This window comes from Lepisma saccharinum, chromosome 15 (genome assembly GCF_977018435.1).
Source record: "Lepisma saccharinum chromosome 15, izLepSacc3.1, whole genome shotgun sequence".
NCBI classification, from domain to species: domain Eukaryota; kingdom Metazoa; phylum Arthropoda; class Insecta; order Zygentoma; family Lepismatidae; genus Lepisma; species Lepisma saccharinum.
Window position 1 is genome coordinate 26,118,922 of NC_139243.1, and position 19,030 is coordinate 26,137,951.

At 40.1% G+C, this 19,030-nt stretch overlaps 1 protein-coding gene across 2 annotated transcripts in view; it reads right to left on the minus strand.

The window, feature by feature from the left end:
* Mrtf (Myocardin-related transcription factor) overlaps positions 1-19,030 on the minus strand; it is a 434,907-nt gene that overhangs the window by 238,569 nt on the left and 177,308 nt on the right. Inside the window, exon 4 of one of the 2 annotated variants that reach the window (XM_083136770.1) lies at positions 9,359-9,391. Coding sequence is in view for 1 of the 2 variants with exons in the window: in XM_083136769.1 (XP_082992895.1) it covers positions 5,088-5,166 (79 nt within the window). In the remaining variant the exon portion in view is untranslated. Of the gene's footprint in view, positions 1-5,087; positions 5,535-9,358; positions 9,392-19,030 lie in introns of those variants that run through there. The other variant, XM_083136769.1, reaches the window with a different exon arrangement.

Genomic DNA, 19,030 nt, shown 5'->3' on the forward strand with positions numbered 1-19,030 from the left:
CATTGCTCTTTAATTTTGCCTTAGAATATGCTGTTAGGAAGGTAAAAGAAACTAAAGAAGGACTAAAATTAAATGGTGTGACTCAGTTGTTAGCATATGCAGATGATGTAGACTTACTGGGGGATGATATAAATACGATTAAGAATAATGCTAAAATATTTTTCAAAACTGCTAAAGAGATAGGTTTGGAAGTTAACAAAGAGAAAACTAAATATATGCTTACAGGCCGAAACCAAGTGTTAGGTAATAATCAAAATCTAATTATTGATAACAACTCGTTTGAACCAGTTTCCAAATTCAAATACTTAGGAGTAATATTAACAAATGAAAATTATATTAAAGAGGAAATAAAAAGTAGGCTTAATTCAGGAAATGCATGTTACTTCTCTCTTCATAAACTTTTGTCTTCTCGTTTAATATCTAAGAAACTAAAAGTTAAAATATACAAAACAGTAATTTTGCCTGTAGTATTATACGGATGTGAAACTTGGTCCCTTACATTAAAAGAGGAACATAAATTGAGAGTATTTGAAAATAAGATTCTTAGGAAAATATTTGGACCTAAAAGGGATGAGGAGACAGGTGAGTGGAGAAGGTTACATAATTTAGAACTACATAATTTGTATTCATGTCCAGATATTATTAGAATAATTAAATCAAGAAGACTTAGGTGGGCAGGCCATGTGGCACGAATGGGAGAGGAAAGAGGAGTTTACAGGATTCTTGTTGGGAAACCAGATGGTAAGAGACCTGTAGGAAGGCCAAGACGAAGATGGAGGGACAACGTTGAGATGGACCTAAAGGAAATCGGTAGGGATGGAAAAGAGTATATAGATCTTGCTCAAGATAGGGACAGATGGAAGGCCTGTGTTGCTGCAGCCATGAACCTTCGGGTTTAAGAAGGCTAGAGAGTTAGTTAGTTAGTTAGTATGCATTTCTTTGAACACCCCGTATATATATCTGGATTTACAAGGGATGACAGTACGGATTTAGTTGATTGATTAAGTTTATTTTACTTCGCATTTGTGCCACTTTTGGCTAATTACAAAGATGGGGATGAGTGACGATATGATGAAATTGATGAATGGAAACTTATAAACACCCATGCCCAGGCCGGGATTCGAACCCGGAACCCCTGGCGTCATAGCGCACTACTGATTTAGCCAAAAGTGGCACAAAAGATACAATGATTAAGAAAAAAACAACGTGAAACAACAGGAGAGCGAAAAAGGTTGTACGACATTGAACTTCATAAGCTTCAATCATACCCTGATATTAGAATAAATAATTCAAGATGATTTCGTTGGGAAGGTCACATGGCACACACAGAAGGGATAGAAATGTCTACAGGATAATTGTTGGGAAGCTTAATGGTAAGAGACATTTGGATGGGGAGAGAATTTATACAGTCCAGGACAGGGAGGAAAGACGTTGTGGAAAGTTTACTATCCACAATGTAAATAGTGTTTTAGAATAACCGAAAGTTGGGAATGAACCTTTGGACGAGAATGAGGCTGCTCTTCAAGAAATAAAATAGGTTTCCCTCGATTTCTGTTGTGTCTACGTGTAACGGAAACAGTGATTCCTTGTTTTCTCAAAGGCGCATTAACGACAGAATGGCATGGGAATCAGCAGCTGTCGGCTGGTGGGTCTGCAGCCGCAAGTAAGCTATTATCTTCGGAAGCGGCAACCGTTACGACGGGACTCGAACGTTCTGCACAGGGTGGCTCTGTCGTGAATGGCAAAGGCAAGCACATTTCACGGCCGATGACCCTACTCAGCCGTGGATTTACTGTGAAATGCGGAACTTCACATCGCCATTTTACAACTCCAGGACTCACAAAAGAAGATTATCCGAAGTTTTATGTCCTATCTTTAAAAGACCACGGACCACATTGCTCTGAAGTTCCTCGCTGTAAGGTGACTTGGAAACAAGACGTTACAAAACAATGAATAAATAAATACGTATTGAAGAAAGCACCAATGACTGGAACTGCTTGTAATGCAAGAAATGAGCTTCACAAACAAAACTCAAAAAGAAGACATTAGAAGAAATTAGGAATATTACTAAAAAAAATCTCCACAAATTTTTCATTTTTGCTGCCTAACAATATAATGTTAAATACGTAAAGGTAATACAAACGACAATACAATTGGAAAGGGTACCAAATCTTAAGAAAACCGAGAGGTCTCATACACAACCCAAGGAGCAAACATGCAGAAACCGCAATCACCCAACATGACAAAAATAAAATGAAATAAACAGAAAGAGCGACATGACAACTATGTTCTTTGTACATTACCAGTTCTTGATTAACTTAAAATATGATTAGACTTTAGACACTGTGCAATAGTATTCAGTATGAAACAATTAGATAAGAAAAACCACGACGTGTCCTGAGTTTCATACCAATTAGTTACAAAATAATAGCTTAATGTTTATGATTATGCAGTCATGGGACACATTTATATTTGCATTTACCTCTTGCTTCGTTGAGATTAGAGAAGCGATCATTGTAAGCGCACAAAATCAAACATTTCGATCGAAGCCACTTTAAAGGGTCGTGTATCCTTCCTCGTATGTTGCCCGTAACGTGCTGATGTTGATTTGGTTGCATAACGCACAGGCGTAAAAAGATGCCACATTAAGACCGGATGAGCAGCGGGAATTTATACATTAAAATTAACCCCAACAGGCAATCACGTGGTGGGCCCCTTTGGGATATGTGTTATGACACGCCAGTGACATGTAAATTCATTGGTAATGATAATAATTGCACCTACATGAACAAAAAAAGGCACGGACTCAACATTAATATGATTATTTTGAGGTTTAGTGAATGATAAAATATGTGTTCGACACACAGTGTAATTTTGACAACTCGTCTTTTTCAATGGTAACTGCACTTATATAAACAACAAAGGAACACCTGATTCAATAATAAAATGGTTTCTTAAATTTTAATGATAAAAAGAAATGCGTGTGCCTCTGAGGCTCCCTTCCTCTTGTGGGTGTGTCAGCACTTGGGCTATTTGAACCTATAATTCGAGAACAATCACCCTAACAACAATGAAATATAAAACAGAGATAATGAATGAGAAAGAAGTGTTTTGATTTAAAACTCATCATCCATAACAACAAAATACTCAGGACTAAAATTCCTACACCTGTGGTTAAGGAAGCGCACTCAGCACAACAGATATTATTATCTTGGGTGTCAGTCGAGGAACCAGACCTTGGAATTTCTATTTGGAAGCTAGCAGCTATACTTTCTCTTCAGATAAAATCCAAGTGGGTAAAATAAAAGCTGGCTGATGCTAGTAGAGATCAACACACACTGCGTACACTTGTTGATTACGGCCGAACTCAGTTGCGGAATGGTTAGAACGCCATGGGCCCCAGGTTCGAATCCAGGTATGGGTGTTCTTTCATCAATTTCGTCATATCATCACTCATCCTCATCGTCGTGAGTCAAAATCGGAAGAAAAGCGACGCTAAATAACTAAAACGAATTACTATTTTTTGTTTACGCTGGAAACTTAAATCACTTACCGAAGCGACGGTGTTTTAACTGTGCTACAGAACCGCATCGAACACCTGAACAGGGTGTCCCGATTCTGGTGAAGGCATCACAATAACAAAGCCACCTCTCCAAATGAAGACAGGCGACGCGAGCTGCAGCTAAGTGGCTTGGAATGTATGTCTCAAGGAGAAACTATGTACCGACCGAAGACTGACACAGTGAGGGAGTGAGTCAGAGGGACTTACTGCGATACTTCCACTCTGCCCCACGTCAGATATTAACTGACTGTTACTTCCAATATAAACTGCTAAGGAAGAATTTGTGGCAGCTGATCTGTTATGAATGCGTGACAGATACTTTGATGTTTCGATAAGGATTCATACACACGTACTTAAACATACCAAAACAACATATCATCTCAAAGCTCTGTGTTATCTTAGCACTGCGAAGTTCAATTTTAAAAAGATGATACGTAGCAATTTTAAATAGTACACCTGTAACACACAACATTTAGTACACTCTCCAAGGAATAAAGCAGTGTTATTAGTAATAATATTAAACAATGAACGAGAAACAATACGCACGTGCAGGTTTAACCGTACATCATGTAAAGAAGCACAGAATCAAAGCTCAGAAATATTTAATGACTTTTGCTATATTGTCATTGGTTTAGATATGTAATTAGACCCTACAACAAATATGTTAGAAAAAAACTAACTCAATGTTGCTTATTGTTAACAACAAGTTACAAGTAAGTGGCGCATCCGCCTTCTTTTTCAGTATTTTCTATTTAATTTATATGTTACGGTCAGCAAATATTGCACATAATTTCAAAAAAATGCTATTTCTATTTATTTTATGTCCCTTTGCTATAACTTTATGTTAATCGCGAATGTGAGGTTAAATGAACAGGGTTCTTTTTACCGAACATGCCCTACATTTAAATCATATGTCCGGCGTGGGGGAAATATTTGAAAACAATCGTCAATGTCGTACATTTCGAGCATTACATAATTTGTGCTAAGAAAATAAGTCTTTCAGTGGGGGAAACAAAACATGGGAAATAAATTATCCTATGAGGGAATTTATTACTCTGCAGCCTGATATATGGAATACAAAAAATGTGAACGGAAAGTTGTGAAATGCACATATTTTTGTAACAGTATATCCTACTTCTTATAGTGTTCTACAAATCCTATCAATGATTGATTGTATTTAGTTTATTGTTGTCGCTTTTCTGCCACATTTGCCTGATCGTGACGATGGGCATGAACGGTGATTAAATGAGGTGGACGAAGGGGGAGGTTTGATTGATTGCTTTAGTTTATTTTACTTTCCTTTCCTGCAACTTTTGGCTAATCGCGAATAAGTGAATGAATGAGCTGGTATGGATGACAGGACAGTCCAGGGTGTACTACATGGAAGGAGATTGGCATTTGGGGGTAAACAGAAAGGGTCACCCCTTGCACAGTAAGGACAAAAATGACGAAAGAACGAACGCAACACAACTCCATAAGTTGTCAACAAAGCAGCAGTTGTCACATGCAAAAAAGCCTCCCTTACCTTCACAATGTTTACAGTGGATGGTGTCCCCTGTCGTGGCCGTACTGGGCTGCGGGTCTACAGTCGTGCTGACGGGCATTGCTGGGGGCTCCTAAACACGACGCTCAGCTACCAACAAACCAGATAGCCGGGGGTCAACGGCGACCCCATCAGTCCATCATGGCGGGCCGTACTGTGGAGACGGCCGCGTGCCGACACCGCCGCAGTCCTAAGCTCGCCACCCGCCATGGGGAGAACGCCTCTCACGTACAACAACATCCACCGCCGGCTGTCACAGTCTTACGGAAGAGCAGTACCTTGGTTTCGCGCACAACAGCATCCAGATACCCCTTGCTGCACACCACCCGGGTAATTCACTGACTTCTAACATGCACGCGTACACACTAGCACACAACGTGGAGGAAAGTCCACTTCAACTTCCCTTCTTGCCACGACGAGATGGAAAAAAATGCCTCCCCGCAGCCACCCGTATCTCACTCTCCCTGCTGTTCCAGCATCCCAAAGAGCTCCGCGGCTCATTCCAACGCGCGATCGGTTATCTTCGGCAACCCTCGGGGAATCTCGCGGGGGGAAGTCCTGGCACGCGGCCCGGCAGGCTGACGGTATTTGGACGCGTGCCTACAGTAGAGACATCAACACAAGGTTGCCATATGTCGCAAAATTTCGGATGCTAATCATGCCCATTGTTCCTAGCTTAGGGACCAGCTAATGGCCTTTTGGATGCCTCTTTTCGCACGCGATTTTCCAATGCCAATAATTCTATTTTGAAAGCACGTGCGAAAGAAAATGCAGAATAAAAAAAAAACGTACGAAAAAGAGCCTATCCTCTCTTTACTGTACTGATTCTGCAACAGGAAGTGTGCTGTGCTGATGTAATCACAGCCTTATAAAACTACAGCAATTCAACTATTTAGAGATCACAAAATACCTTGTTTACTGATTCAGACAAGGAGAATCGTTCGAGAGTCGCTTTCACAAATGATTAATGGTGTAAAAGGTGGCAAAAGTTAATTTCGTGATGGCTTGCAACATAGTCTCTGAAAAAGACAAACAAGGCCACTTTATGCCCAGATAAGCTAATCGAGACTGGGCACACAGAGTTGGATGCGAACCACTGTGCAACGCTGTTCGTTTTGATGTCCTCTACACGATGTGAAAGTTTATTGGTGTTGTACATCCTCTTGTATGTGCGCGTATATATCAACATTAATATGGTAAAGGTAGCCTATATGTACGTACACCCTCTGCATATTACAAAATACAATAAAGGTATGGAGGTAGAGCCCCATATATTCACATTTCGGACGCTTATGGTGGTGATGTGATCACTACCACGCTCCGGCTGCCTTTATATTACCGGTACCCATTTATTAGAGGCTGGGTAAATCCCAGAGCTGCCCCGTGAAGGGACATTGCTGGAAATTACCCACACCGGGAATTGAATTGGGCAGTCAGACGCCCTATCGACTGGAGAAATGCGGCTCTGCATACACTCTTACACACGCCATGTGAACTCGATGTTGTGGAAATAAAAGTCCTTATCAAGTCTAATATCAACACACATATATCCGAGATCTGAAACCCCAATAGGAAAAAGGTAAAGTTCTCCTCGTGCATATAGCGCCGTGCCATGAAGGAATATTTAGGTGATATGGGGGTAGAGAGACACACATTCTCGATCTCGACCATTTTGGAGGTGATGTGAGCAGCACCCACCCCGGGAATCAAACCCGGGTCTCCAGCGTGGCGGTAAGACTTCTTACCGATCAGATCACCGTGGCTCTAAAACCCCAATACCTATAACAAATACTGAATTTCAAGGAGGAACTCAGAACGTGTCAGAACAACACGCAAACCCATAGAGACAGCCTGACTGTGGTCGGGAGCCAAAACCTCGTTAACCTGCAAGAATGTAGTTTCTAGATTTCAGATCTTGCAGATCAGTACTCTAAAAATCATGCTTACTATGCACACTTTCTGCCAATGATGATGTTTTTGTTGAGGTGTCCAATCGTAGACAGGCTCTTGGCTGTAGTTGTAGTTCAAATTGGATAGAAAAGAACAAGACTCATTTAAACCTTGATATTATATTTCGTAGAAAGAAAACACAAGTAGAGCTGATAATCATCATAAATATGCATTTATATGCAGTATGAAGATTAGCCAAAGCGACCCAAATACGGTGAAATCAATTTCCACGATTATACCGTATTAATTTTCATAAAAGAAAAACCACAAGTTTTCAGCAATACTCCGTTCGCTAATAATACCGGCGACGATGAAATCTAAATTTCATCCATCCCCGGGAAATAAATTTCAATATGCGACCGAGCGCAAGAAACACGAAAATCGAGATTATATTACTTTCGAAAAAAAAAACCGGAGAAAATTTGCTGATTTATGTGCAACAGGTAGAAGTGGGCGGGGAGAGATGGCGTTCGAGCAATTCCATACGAAAATCCTTAATCTCAAAGCGTATTGGGGGAGGGGGGGGGGGAGAATGTGTAGGTTAGAACTGCGAAGCACATTTCTTTCATCAACACCGCCGACTCTGCTCTCTTGTTACTAGGACTTCTTGAAACTAGTAAAGATAGATGGGCTTCCCAAGCATAGTATCAATGTTGAAGAAAAATGAAATGTATTCTTCCATACCTAGTAGCGTTTCTTGTTTATTCACATTAAATTTACTACAGGGTGGGCCAAAATTGTGGAACCTCCTCTGTAAAAGACGACAAACGGGTTCACACACACACCAATTCAATGTCTCGAAGAATGATGCATGTGAGGAAAGAGGCCATGATACAAATATGGCCGCTCGTTTGAATCCAAGTTTATTTTCTTAAATGGTAGTCATGTTACATATCGAAATGGGCTGCAATTTGACGAGGAAAACGATGGTGTGATCAGTTTCTTCGTATCTTTAATCATATTCACGTAATTCGTTGCTTTCAAAAGGTTAGCTGACTTGTGACAGTTCGTCGTTGGACTATGAAACGGTTAAGACAGCAGACTCAATTCAACAATTCATTCATCGTCATTGTCACTATTAACCCAAGAGGTAGAAAAGTAATGTCATAACATAAGAACGATTAGGTTACTATAAAACCGAACACACCAACGTGTTTCTCGTCAAATTCTAGACCATTTTGATTATGTCACGTCGTGACTACCTTTCCATTTAAAAACTCCAAGATGGCATACATGGTTTCCCTCCAACCCACATCATGTACTTTAATGAGATTGAACTGCTGTATGTCAGCCCGTTTGTCTTTGATAGGGGTGGTTCCACACCTTTTCCCCATTCTGTATTTGCAATGGGCAGAAAACCATCTGAAATTTGTGATGGTACTCAAAGACAATATTGTTGTTTTCGGTATTTTTTTACTGCTTATTTGTTGCTATAAGTCCAGTTTATGCACATAGAGGCAAATCGGGACTGGGCCTACAGTTTAAAGTGGCAATGTGACATGTGCCTCCACTGGGTATCGTACCCGAGGTCCCTTGATTACAAGGCGACGACGTTAGCACTACTCCATCGAAGAGGTTCTTACTCGTATTCGAGTCTTACATAATAATGTACGGAATTATTATTTAGAATTGTAATTGTATAGAGTGGTTTCCTCCCATGTATGTGTTTTAGGCTGACAGTGCTGCTTATTAGGCTCTGAATCATTGTCAATCATTCCACTACAAGTGTTGTACGCTCGAGCATGGGAGATTCGATCGAGTTTGAGCGAGTGAAAGTGGTCCCATGCAGAACACACAATTTATTGCTAAGAAATTTATGTCGGTGTTAGGGCATCTTTTTCGTGTCTTCTGGAATATTTAAGGAAATTTTTGACCATAAAAATTCTAGCACTACGAATTAGAATTCCATCAAAAGTGACAATGGAACACGTTGAACAATTCGCAAAAGGCTCAAAAATTCACAATGGCAATCACATACTTCTTCGCTGACGCACGCACTTCCTCCCAAAGGGGTGACATAAAAGAGTGTCGGGAGCGAAGTGTAGATGGAGTCAGGAACTAAAAGTTTGTTTTCAGAGAAAACTCGACACCTCTTCCAAGATCCCGCATCCCGTTATCGAGCTACTTCCTTAGGGAAGAAGGGCTTGTGACAGCGAGGGTTGAGGAAACAAAGGGGTTCGTTTCAACACCTCTTTCCCTTTCAGACAGAAAATTCGAGAGGTTGAAAATGGGTGAGCATTGTGGCCATCTCTCACCGTTCATAATGAACAAAAAGTGGCAACAATGTTCTCTATGGAGCTTACCTGATCAAGCACTGCACCTGAATGACCGAGAACCTGGAATTAAAAAAAAAAAAATCATTCATAATACAGCTGAAGTTACTGTAATTAAACAACATAAATGTTAAATAATTCTCATCATAATTATAAGTTTAACACAGATCCACGACTCTGTCAATCGCGCTTCATTTCTAACACATATACACGTACAGTCACGGACACTTCTGGGTTGCAACAAATTCATTGAAAGTCAATGGGATTATTAAAACCCAGGTGCCCGTGACTGTACAAGGGAGAGTCAAATGAAAACTTTAATTTGTTTTTGTTTATCTAGTAGATTTCTGTATGTAGAGTGCACAAGTTTGGAGCATTTTAGCACAGATCTATTTCTGATCTACATATATTTTCAACATTGAGTTAGTTCCTGTATACCTTAAGAAGAACAAGCCACTGCAAAGGCATTTCCACCCATCTGCCTGCGAACTTCTCTAGATTAGTGGTGTTGGAGCCTTGAGGTCGGTTTGTAAATAACAGTTGATACCTCGTGTAAATTTGAGCTGTATACAGTCTGCCCTACAGTTTTTATTGAAATTTTAAGGTCTTCGTTTGACTCTTGTGGCAGTTTTAATAACTACTAATTCTTATATTATTTAATAGGCTATTCTTTTGCATTATAGCAAATCATTAATTTCTTAAATAATATTGCCTTGGTCCCCAAAGTGGTAACGGATTTTTAACTAACTGAATAATTGCGATCATATATCATAATAAATTAATATTTAACAGAGATGTCATTGCACAAATGTTTATCTTAATAAAGAGAAAAGTAACTTCCACCAAGTTGTTGTTATTTATTATATTACATAGTTATTATATTGGCATTGTAACGTTCCTCCCCATATGTAATCGACACTTCTGTCTCGGTAAGTACCCCAAAGGGCATCCTCACAGGTAATCAATTATATAATACAGTAGATACAATTACACAGAAAAGTAGCGACAAACTACCTACACGGATGACTCAGCAATTAACTATGTCCATAATACAGGGTAATTCAAAATGAATGCTGCAATTTTACACAGTTATTATGGTGTTACTATTTATGTTAGAAAATCAGACGAGGCATCAACATAAAGAAAAAAAACTCTGGAAGTTTTATTCCCACCTAAAGGGCTTATTCTGCTTAGCCGATGCTCCACCAGGATCGACAGTGTCGCAAAATGGCTAATGACCAGTAGAAGGCGTATTGCGTGTTGGAGCTATCGAGATCTGATTCAGTCACAATGGTGCAAAGACATTTCCGCATGCTTCTCGGTAATAATGCATGTTTCACCCTTCTGAAATATTTGCCAGTTACAACTGCGAATTGTTAGTGCCTTCGAAACCGTTGACGACTTGCTGTCTCGTGCATAGCAAGTACTTGAATATCGTTTGGACCTTTTCTGCGTTACACGTGGTTCCCATGTTGAATCTTTATAATGTGAGTCATGTGAGTAAAACTTCCAGAGTTCTTCTTTATATTGATGCCTTGTTTGATTTCTATCATAAATAGTAACGTCATAATAACTGTATAAAGTTGGATCATTTACTTTGCATTACCCTGTATATTCTCCTTATCTGCCTCAAACATTATATGTTGAACATTTAAATTACATAAAAAAATGGATATTTAGTGTAAATTGAATGTGGCCCCTCCACTCGCATATTCACTTTCTGAACTCCGATAAAAACTTTTCTTGGGTGTCTCCAAAGCAGAAGAAAAAAGCATATTTGCAAAAATCCGTCCTGAAGTGATAGGTCAGTCATATTAAGATTTTTCTCTTTTAACCTTCTTCGTGGGATTTCATAGTGTAAAAGGTCATAGGCACTATACCTCTGAGTATCACCTTGGCAACATAAGGAAAATATTGATAAGAAGAGGATAAACACAAAAACAATCATGGTGGACAAGAAACTTCTTGCCTTCCCGGTACGAAGGACAATGCATTGTTCTGTTCCCCCCGCCTTCAAAGCAACATATGTTCCGTTGCCCCTTTCCTTGTTCTTTTAACAACAGCCTGGTGATAATATTCGCTTAGAACAGCAAGCTGGGACGCGGCGAGGCGAGGGCGATGGATAAACTGTTTGGATTAAGGCCCTGCACTGCCTGCGCGCACAAACCGCTCTTCTCCGCTCCTTGTTTACATTCCCATCCCTCACGGCGGGGATTTTTCTGCCAATGGCCAATTTCCGAGCGCGCTGGTACACTTTTCCTAGCACACCCACATGCACCGTGGAATGTATCGGAAGTGACGTAAAAGGTCTTGCCTGGTTTTCCTCTTCCTCCCTGATGGTCTTCTCTGGACGTTACGTAAATCTTCAGCTGGATTCTGCAAATGCCAAAGAACCTGTACCTTGGTCGCTTCAACCTGCAGTTTATTGAGGAAGGAAGGAAGCTTTACCATTGAATCACCCACAACCAATCAGCACGAAACATATAACCAACATATATCAATTTTCCTCTGTGTGAATCCTACAAAAATGATCAGGTTTTTGCTTTCAAAATGTTTAATAACAGTTTCTTGTTTTGAAAGAGTCTGTTATTTATTTATTGTTTTGCCTTTTCTTCTCTTTAACCATCTCTACTTTACATTATAGAAAAACTGATTATAACTGCGGAATATTAAAAACTAAACCTTAAAATACCAAAGAAAAAACACAAAAAAGAAAAGAAAAATACATATACACAGTAAGTAAAATAAAAATACACGTAAAACAAACACACATACATACAAAATACTCAAATAACAGAAAAGTCAGTGGGTGTTGGTCCTACAAGTTTACACGAAAGGTTTCAATTTATTTTATTTTCCTGTTTTCAGTACTGGTAAGTTGACTCCAGAAGATGATTTCTTAATTTTGATTTGAATTGGCCGAGAGAAGAAGAGTTTCTTATGTCATTGGGGAGATTGTTCCACGCTCTGGTGGCAGTGACCGTGAAGGAATTTCCGTAAAACGCTGTCTTGTGGGAGAGGATGGATGGTCAGCAGAGAGTTGTCCCGCGAACGAGTGGCAAAGCGGTGTGCTGCGCTTAGGGGATGAAATCGAGAAAGTAGGTAGGAGGGCTCTCGTGAGTTTACTATTTTGTAGTTTACTATTTTTATTCTGTCCGCTTGAGCCCACTGATTTGATCAAATGAGAAGACACCCAAATAATGTCAACCTCCCTTTCACTCGCACTATGGACTGCATTTTGCAGACTAACGAGACCAGCGTCTGGACCCACAGCCATTATAATTCTCTGTAGGGCTCGTGTTGTGTGTTGTCCAATTGTAACACCATTAAGCCTTGTTTCCATGATATGAAAAACTCAATATGCTGACCAAGGCAGAAATTTATTTTATTATAAAACATAAACTAAACGTGACGTTTCAACCTTCTAGCAAGGTCTTTTTCAGACTCTGCACCAAGTGTAGAAAGGTGAAGAAGACACAATGAACTGGAATGGGGGACTGAAGATAAACAAAGAATGGAAGAAGGTGTTAGAAAGAGTGGAAAGGACAAGAGAGAAAGAGGAGAGAAGAAGGAAGAAGAATGAAGGAAAAAGAGCGTGAGATAGAGAGTCCAACCACATTTCTAGATGGAAGACAATATGTATAGCCTTTTAGGTGAAAGTACAGTTGACAAGGGAAAGCCACTTGCTAGAATGTTAGAGAACAACTTTCTAATAGTCTGGAGGGGAGTAATGATTGTGTATATATATATATCGTCCTGTTTTGTACCTTGTTACATTTGCACTTGGTGCAGAGTCTGAAGAAAACCTCGCTAGAACGTTGAAACGTTACGTTTAGTTTATGTTTCATAATAAATTTCTGCCTTGGTCAGCATATTGAGTTTTTCATGTCCAATTGTATTTATGATTACCCTTTGATTCATTCCATCTAGACACCATTCATCCTTATCTTTGTGATTAGACCAAAATGGCACAAAAGTAAAATAAAATAAAATCAAGGCTTAATTCAATGTTTTAAATACAGAGATTTTAAGGCTCGACTGAACCTTTGGCAGCCGTCAGGGCGATTTTTTTCAAATTTTCCTCTTCATTCGAAAAACCGCTTTGATATTCCAAAATATAAAAAAATTACATACGCCTAGAGTTCCTTCTAGAGCATTGACGTGAAATATCGTGTAGTTTGCTTTCGCTGTTATCTAGATATTCTCAATAGTTTGGCGATTACGTAAGTCTATTAAACTATTGATAATATCTAGATAACAGTGAAAGCAAACTAAATGAGAATTCACGTCAGAAAGAAGGAAAGAAAGAAAGGGGAGAGGGGGGGAGAGAGAGAGAGAGAGAGAGAGAGAGAGAGAGAGAGAGAGAGAGAGAGAGAGAGAGAGAGAGAGAGAGGGAGGGAGGGAGGGAGGGAGGGAGGGAGAGAGAGAGACACTTATCTTTCTCCCTATCTTTTTCTTTATCTTTCTCTATCTCTTTCTTTATCTTATCTTTCTCTCTCTTCTCTTCCTCTATCTTTTTCTCTCTCTTTCATTTCCGGAGAAAGAAAGAGAGATACCTTTTTCTTTCTCTTCTCCCTTTCTTTCTCTCACCTCTCTCTCTCTTTCTCATCTTTCTTTCTTTCCTTCCCTCTCTTTCATTCTTCTTTTTTCGAGAAAGAAGAGAGAAATAAGATTCCCTCTCTCTTTCTTTCTTCTCTCTCTCTCCTGACAGAGAGAGAGAGAGAGAGGGAGAGAGACAGAGAGAAGGAAGAAAGGATTCCTTTCTCTTTTTTCGAAGAGAGAGAGAGAGGAAAGGAAGAGAGAGAGAAGAAAGAGAAAAGGGGGAGGGCCTGCCTCTCTCTCTCTCTCTCTCTCTCTCTAGATAGAGAAAAAGAGAGAGGAAAAAGAGAGAAAGAAGAAGAAAACTTCTTTCCCTTTTCTCTATTTCTCTTTCTCTCTCTCGTTTATGCTCTAGAAGGAATTCTAACATATGTAATTTTTTATACTTTGGAATATCAAAGGGGTTTTTCGAACGGAGCGGAACATTTGAAAAAATCGCCTTGACGGCTGCTAAATGCTAAAGGTTCAGTCGAGCCTTATGTCAAGTGTCTAATAATAATAATTACTATTAAAAACAATAGAACATATGAAATAATACAAATATTACACATTTCTTACCTCGATCCAAAGCATGCACACAGAAAAAAAAACAGCGTCAAATTTAATTTATGGTCTTCAAATGCATCAACTGATATAAATGAGTAAGTAATCGGTGGTTACACCATTCATCGTTGATCGAAAATTCTGTTCGGATGCATTTTTAATGCATCAAGAGAAAAGGAAGTGTTAGGATGAACCAAGAGTCATTGGAATGTTTCTTTTTTTATACTTGAAGCAAAATTTAATGCATGTTCTTGTATTTAATAGCTTCATTAGTTCATAAAACAGCTTATTTCATGAAACCAATACGAATGATTGGAAATTGTGTATCACCACTGGACTTGTTTCAAGGCTTGTGCATAGTACGTTTCGGAGTCTTCACTATCATAAGCCACAGGGACAAGCAAGAATGAATTTATATTGCAAGCTCCAGAAATGTCTCGGCGTGAAAATAGCACTGACCAGCCGAAGGTGTTTTGCATTGAGAAGGTCTTTCAGCAACTCGCAAATCTGCTGGGCGTGGTCCAGTTGACGCACAGCTGTGTGTGTCTTGAGCTAATTTTGTCGCATGTACCTTTTCAAGTGCACTCTTCTAAGAGTAGTTCCACGCATTGATGAAAGGAAGGAGGGAGTCTGTGTTCCTGTATGCACGAGAGTTGTACGTCTAAAGTTCAACGTTAGGCTATTCAGATCGGAACTAAGTTTTGTGTTAATCGAAAAGACATTCTTCCCAAAGTCTTCGTTCAAGATGAAAATCTTCTAAGTCGAGAAATGGTAAAGACAAGAACAGTGCGAAGTAGAATCTGCGCCAGTCCAAACGAGATGACGTCAAACACTGACAAATATGATTTATCAACAATATTTCTCATAACGGTATAGTTTATCATTTAGCAGCGTACTCGTACGATCTGTGAGCTGTTCAGTGAAGGAGGACGCTGTTACTAGTAAGAATTAAGAACAGTCTGCTATGACACGATGCAAGATACAAAACACAGACATATACCAAAGTATTTCACGTATGTTATTTTTCTCATTTTTCAGTTTTATCACGATTCTCATTAACCAAATTTTCTGACATTCCAGACGTTTTCAAATAACTATCCAGACAATTTTCAAAATACTAATATAAAAAATGTTAAGTCTGCAACTTTGCATGCTATTCAATATTGCTAAAAATAAAGAAAAATAAAGTTTGAAAATATTCTAATGCAAAATATATTTGTAATCAAGAACCTTGTTGAAATGTGTTTTTGAAGTCGTTAAGTTTGAGGAGAAAAAAACTACCAATTTCCACAACTTTTTCATGTTTTTACAAAATTGCATCGACTTTCCATGACCCCTTTCACTTCTAAGTTGACATCTCTGTCTTTTCCAGGGTTTTCAGAATTTCAGATCAGAAGGAATCCTGCTATATAACTATTTAAATTACAACAACACATTTATATGCAAATAGTTATGCCAGAACTTTTATTCTTGCATGCAATTTTTGTTATTTCTTTAATTATCAGATTATTTTGTACAAATATACTTCCTTCGTGCAATGGTTTATCATATGTACTATTATCCAGGGTGTCATTCTAATGGCGCCCACGGACCGCAGATTCGTATAGAGGACATCAAAACAAACAACTTTTCTCAGTAACATTTTTCTTGTTGGTGCGTCGATTCGACGTTACAGCTCTTCAAAAAGACGGTTTTGCCGCCTGGATGCTGGCAACCCAACACAACATTTGATCGTATCTGCGACGTCATTTCCTGCGACGTCATTTCCTGCGGCGAAACAGCGCACGGCAGGGTTGCAAGGAACACACAAATTTTGTGAAAATTGACAAACTACCAACCACATGATTAGGTGTAAAACTAACCAAGAAACGCGTCCAGTAGACGGAGAGCTTTTATTACTACTACTTATATCCCTGTTTTTTTTTAACAATTTTTGCCACTTGCCTCATAATGCCCTGAATATACATTATACACTATGTTGCCATTCGTCACTGGATACCCCTCAAAAAGTTCTTGGGATCGTCTGTACACGTCATACAACCTATAAAAGGCGTTGCCGGTTGAGAATACACTCATACCAGCTACAGCAGTCAATATGGACAGACGATGCGAACTGAGTGAGGCGGAAAGAGGGATGATCATTTGAGCCCACAGGTTTGGGCATTCGACCCGTGAGATTTCCAACAAATTTCAGATACCCCGGTCGACAGTGAGTGATGTTATCGTGAAGTGGAAGCGAGAAGGGGTCATGACATGCCGACCCAGACCCAGTAAACCGAAAATATTAACAGATCGTGACCGTCGATGCTTGAAACGTGTGGTGAAGTCAAACCGGAAGGCGTCGTTACAGATGGTGGCACAGGAGTTTCGATCAGCTTCCAGTAGCGCTGCAAGTGATCGTACTGTCCGCCGGGAGATCGTCGCACTTGGTTTTCATGGTCGCTCAGCAGTTCACAAGCCGCATATCACAGCCCGCAATGCGACCCGTCGGTTACAGTGGTGCAAGGAACGCCGCCATTGGACTCTCGAACAATGAAAATCCGTCCTATGGAGTGATGAACCGCGCTACCAGATGTGGCGGTCTGATGGACGTGTGTGGTGTGGCGTATGTCCAGCGAATGCTGTTTACAGGACTGTATCGTACTCAAAGTGAAATTTGGCGGAGGTGGCATCATGGTCTGGTCCTGCTTTTCATGGTATGGTCTTGGTCCTCTTGTTTTAGTTCGGGGAAACATGAATGCCGATGCGTACCAAAAAGTTCTGGACAATTCTGCGCTACCGACATTGTGGGAACAATTCGGTATTGGCCCATACCTGTTTCAGCACGACAATGCTCCATGTCATACGGCAGGCATTATCAACACGTGGTTCGAGGATGTGGGTGTGCAAAAATTTGATTAGCCAGCTTAAAGTCCAGATATCAACCCCATTGAACATCTTTGGGACGAGTTGCAGCGCCGCTTGAGAACCAGGCCATGCTACCCAAAAAACACCACTGAGCTGTTTGCCACTTGGAGGAGGAATGGGGAAAGATTCCCGTCGACACGTATCGCAAATTCGTGGAAAGTCTTCCTCGAAGGGTTGCGGACGTCATTGAGGCGAAAGGTGGCCCTACACGATACTGATGTGGTGCTGCGACAAGATTAACGTACTGGTATGGGGTGTCCGGTGACGAATGGCAACATAGTGTATTATGTATTGCTTACCTTTGGCATTTTGAGTTCTTTCATTTCTATTTTGTCATCAGTTCAGTGTGTCACAGACAACTAGTATCAGAAGGACGAAGTGGATAGACTAAACTTGGTAACTAGATTTGCAAATATTTGACATGAAGCTGACACAAGTGATGTGACCACTTCCACTTGAAATCTATTTTCTCTCTGCCATCTTTCTTATCGTTTATTTACTTCCTGTTAGGTTAAAGAACGTGTTTTCTCATTTTCTTTTACGGTACATAATGTGGCTGATTGTAGCTATGTCATTTTTCACAGAATATGAGTGTTCCTGGCAACCTTGGAACGCATCGCTTCACAACGGAATATGACGTCACAAGTGCAATCAAATGTGTGTGGTTGCCAGCATTCAGGCGGCAAAACGGGCTTTTTTGACCGACTGTAGCGCCGAAATTATGCATCAACGAGAAAAATGTTACTGAGAAATGTTGTTTGGTTTGATGTCCTCTCTACGTTTCCTTTGTCCGTGGGCGCCATTAAAATGACACCCTGTATATATGATAGGCTAGACATAAAAAAAAAAACTGTGTAAATACAAACATTACGATATACGTCCCGCAGTCGCCGTCCAAAGCAAGGTGCCTTAGACCGCACTTCCGCGGAGGAGGACTGAAAGTGCATTAAAACTCCGTTTATAGCAACAAAACACGTTTATTATGGCGTATTTAAAGGGCGTATGCCGAAATACACTACACAGTACAAAGTCTGCGGGGAACAGAATTTCATCAGTGGTTGACTCCCTTTTCCTTGGGAAGTTCTCTTGTTGACTTCTAGCCATATTTAAAACCTTGCATTCTGCTTTGTTTGGGGAGGTGGCCTGTCTGGATTAAGCGAAGTCCGGCTTAACGAGGTTTACTATACTTAAACAATTCATCTTCGTCTTTTCAGTTAAAGTGGTGGTACGTAATACAAAAATCGCATACTTATCGGTAATGTAGTCGACGGGGGGAAGGGAGAGTGCAAAAGCAGATTCATTACCGTGCACGTTTCACAAAAACGGAAGGGGGTCACGAGAGGAGGAATAAGTAATCATTTAAAAAATGAACACAAATGAATTCAATTCGTGCTTGTTCATACCATAGGGCAAGATGAGGAAGCAACTAACACTTCATTTTTGACCGACACGCGCTCAATTGACGGCATTTTCCACACTTCCCGCTTCCAAGCCATATTTTTAGTCTCCATCTCGAGTTCCCATCAGCATCTTGACACATTCTGGAAAGGCACCATAACCGAAACGCTTATAAACCTATTTAAAAGTCATCAGCACGTTTCCAGCAAGGGGCGAAAAGGTGAGATGAGGGGGCGACGGGGCATTGTAGGTAAA